The sequence below is a fragment of the Triticum dicoccoides genome, chromosome 4A, assembly GCF_002162155.2.
Source record: "Triticum dicoccoides isolate Atlit2015 ecotype Zavitan chromosome 4A, WEW_v2.0, whole genome shotgun sequence".
Taxonomy (NCBI): Eukaryota; Viridiplantae; Streptophyta; class Magnoliopsida; order Poales; family Poaceae; genus Triticum; species Triticum dicoccoides.
The window spans coordinates 608376350-608377376 of NC_041386.1; the positions used below are offsets into that span (position 1 = coordinate 608376350).

General features: G+C 40.3%; 1 protein-coding gene across 2 annotated transcripts in view; it reads right to left on the reverse strand.

Annotated features, from left to right (window-relative positions):
* Positions 1 to 1027, reverse strand: part of LOC119287292 (probable WRKY transcription factor 14) — a 4344-nt gene that overhangs the window by 2404 nt on the left and 913 nt on the right. Inside the window, exon 2 of one of the 2 annotated variants that reach the window (XM_037566810.1) lies at positions 472 to 618. In XM_037566810.1, coding sequence (XP_037422707.1) covers positions 472 to 618 — 147 coding nt within the window. Of the gene's footprint in view, positions 1 to 471; positions 658 to 1027 lie in introns of both variants that reach the window. The other variant, XM_037566809.1, reaches the window with a different exon arrangement.

Genomic DNA, 1027 nt, shown 5'->3' on the forward strand with positions numbered 1-1027 from the left:
GAAACTGACAAGGTGCCAAGAGGGTGTATCATTGCGTGCTACTCTCCGCCTCAGCTTTCACCTTGTTCACCATATCATAGTCGATCGATCCATGTATCCCACCGGCCCAAATCGTCCTCACGTTCCTTAACATCCCTTTCCTAACATTGAAACACTGCAAGAAACACTAACAATGAGTAAACGCAACAAACACCAGTTTAATATTGTGTTTTGCGTCCAAATCCACAAGGAAGATGCTGAGATGTCGCTGTTTTTCCTTTGGTCAAATCATAAATTTCCATGTCGATTAAATGTGGAAAACTTGGTGAAATTTGAGTTGACAGCAAAACAGTAAGCTCGTTCAAATTTATATGACCAGTCGACCTAATTGGAACAACCTAGTGAAAAAACCAAACGAGAATAACTAATGTACCAAACTAAGACATCAGATGTTAAATATAAACTTCAACTGGATCATGAAAACAATAGTACCTTGGATAAGGAGAGCCCTTGATGGGTTTCTGGCCATACTTCCTCCATGCCCATAGATCAGATGGAATCACCTCCCCTCCCCCTCCTGCCCGGTTGCTCATCACCGGTGGCGCCGGGATGCACACCACCTTCCTCACATCGTTCTTTCTGCAGTATGGTATATGCGTGCAAGCCATGCCGCAATAACTTAATGTAGTGAATGGCAGAGCAGTTAGAGCTTTTGAAGAACAATTAAACATGTCCCCACAAAAAACATCCTCCAATAAACATCATGAAAGGATTAAAGAAGCATGATTTAATTTGAAAGGGGAGAAACATGCACCTATCCATGCATCAAATGTCAGGAATTCAGAACTATGAACTGTTGAGTTAACTCATGGTAGCAGACACAGAATGACAATTTCACATACGTGAAGTATTTAATTGTTCTTTCAGTCTAGTGAAAAATGATGCTCAAATGAACCAATGGAAATGCATAGAAAGAACTATAGATTAGATAGAGTAGAACCACAGAAAAATTACATAGGCACATGCATGAACTAATGAAATTGTAAGG